Here is a 2,307-nt window from a genome sequence, read left to right as displayed (position 1 = left end):
CTGAACAAATGTCATTGGTAGGGGGCCTAAATATAGTGTTGAATATTAGTACTATGCGTCGATTTGGTATTTAGTTTCTGAAATATTGTCTATAGTACCTAAGACAATTTTCACCACTTACATTCTGTTCCATTTTTTCTTTTTTTTTTAAAATGTAGAATATGACTTGAGCAATTTTATGTAAAAGTTGAACATTGTACAGAAATTAAAACCTCGAGATCACAAAACTATTCGTTGGACTTGTTGGAGTAGAAGAAAATTTTAGTGAGTATTTTCTAAATAAAAGTCAGTGACGTAGGTTAAAATTATGTAGTTGCTTAAAAGTAAAAAAAATTAATTCACGTCAAGATAGTATAAATTTAATTTAAGATAATAAGATTCGATAAACATATGTTTGTAAAAATTACTGTAAGCATTTTAATATTAAGAGATTTTTTTTTTGAATAGGATTAAAAATAACATTATATAGATCTAACGGGATAGAAGAAGCAGAAGTGCAATCTTGTTGCAAAATGGTGTCCGTTTTTAGTTGTGGTACTAGTGCCAAAAATTGACGTGGGAACTGTACACGTGTCAAAAGATAGCAAGTATGTGGCACATACACCTCTAAACGTGGCAATTTCAAGAGACACCAACCCCTTCCTTCATGCAGTAATTCTCGAGAATACCGTGAAGAAAAGGAGCTAAAAGACCTCAGAATCATCTCAAGTACATTCAATTAACCAAAAAAGTAAAGGAAGGAGAAGCACAAATGGCGTCCTTAACCAAAAAATCCATCTTCAACCTCTCCAAGGCCTTCCCAAATCGAGCCTCCTCTGTCTTTATCGGTCGTCAAATCTGGAAGGTACGTCTTTTTATACTAGCTTGATTTAGTACAATTAAAGGTTACTAAACCAAGTTGGAGGATGTAGCATATACAGATTTATAATGAGTACACGTGCATCTTGTGGTTCAGACTATAATATAATAGTATAATTAGCACTTTCCAAAAATATACATTTTTCGTGTGTCCATTGATATGTTAAACTCTTGATCCGGCTTATTTACAAGGCTTAATTAGAGAGATGTTTAGTAGCGTTAATCTTAGGGATGATCATACAACTTTCAACTTTTGATATGGTGTACGTACCTTAGCTATAAAAGTTGCATTCTTTAATTTAACAGAAAAGTAAGTCGACTATCCTTCTTTATATATTGTAGAGAATAGAAAGTAAAAGCATCAAAATATATTAAATTTGACAAAAATCGAAAGTTGGATCGCTATTTATGAAATTAACTCTACATCATTACTAGTACTTAATTCTTTAGATTTTCAAACAAAGGCACATGCTTATTTATGTTGTGATCTATGCATGCATATGGAAATATATTAAAAGGGAGGATATGTTGCAACAGAGGAGTCGTCGGAACCACCACAGCGCAGGCACGAGAGGAACTACGGGAGCAGTGAAACGGGTGGTAAGGTATCTGAAATGGCTGATAAGGCGAAAGAAGTGAAGGATAAAGCAAAGGAAACAGCTCAAGATGCTTGGAAGGCAATTGAGGATACTGCTGAAGAGATGAAAGGAAAGGTAGTGGGAGATGTAGATCCAGAGAATGTTCAAGATGAAATTATGGTGGAAGATGAAAAAGAACTTAGGAAGAAGTTGGCTAAAGAACCAGGAGGAAAGCCTGTTGATGAAGATAAAGGCGTTGATTTGAATTGGAGACCCATTGTTGAGAAGAAACCACAAGCTTCTTGAAAACCATCTTTTTTGCTGTCTTTTTTAAGAATAAAAATAAAGCACAGTAGGACTTGTTAGTAGCTTTAAGTTTGTATTCCCACTCCTCTAGATCAATTAATAAGAGACGACATGAGCCTGTATTTTAAAATATTGCGCAAGAAAATGTAAATTTTAAATTGTGCTTTTTTACCCGGAAAAACGGATAATAATTGTATTTAAATGTGATTTTAAGGATATGCGGATTAATACAAATGATAAATCGTGATAGATGAGGCGGATAAAGAACGTAATAAATTGTTCTCGGGCTCACGATAATGAAGAACTTGGAATAGCAAAGAAAATAAGGGTATATTGCTTGTGTTTAATGAATAATCAGATCCCTTTTATATAATAGAGGAGTTCTACTCTAAGTACAATTTTTTATATAATAGGGGAGTTCTACTCTAAGTACAATTTCATATAAGGTAAAAATCTTTCGTTTAACTAATTACCGGATTACTGCCGTTACATGCCGAGATTTATGCCGTGATATCCGGTTGATTACGGATGTTACGGCCTTTTGTTGGTCATGCTCGATTGCTTG

The 2,307-nt window shown here is 33.8% G+C and overlaps 1 protein-coding gene across 1 annotated transcript; it reads left to right on the top strand.

Annotated features, from left to right (window-relative positions):
* The first annotated feature begins 677 nt into the window (after positions 1–677).
* Positions 678–1,958, top strand: LOC104099145 (uncharacterized). The gene is made up of 2 exons (XM_009606053.4): positions 678–844; positions 1,377–1,958. The coding sequence occupies exons 1-2, from the start codon at positions 752–754 to the stop codon at positions 1,740–1,742; spliced, it is 459 nt and encodes a 152-aa protein (XP_009604348.1). The 5' UTR covers positions 678–751; the 3' UTR covers positions 1,743–1,958.
* The last annotated feature ends 349 nt before the right edge of the window (positions 1,959–2,307 follow it).

The sequence above is a fragment of the Nicotiana tomentosiformis genome, chromosome 2, assembly GCF_000390325.3.
Source record: "Nicotiana tomentosiformis chromosome 2, ASM39032v3, whole genome shotgun sequence".
Lineage (NCBI taxonomy): Eukaryota > Viridiplantae > Streptophyta > Magnoliopsida > Solanales > Solanaceae > Nicotiana > Nicotiana tomentosiformis.
Note: the sequence above shows the minus strand (reverse complement) of the source record. Positions and strands in the feature narration are given on the sequence as shown.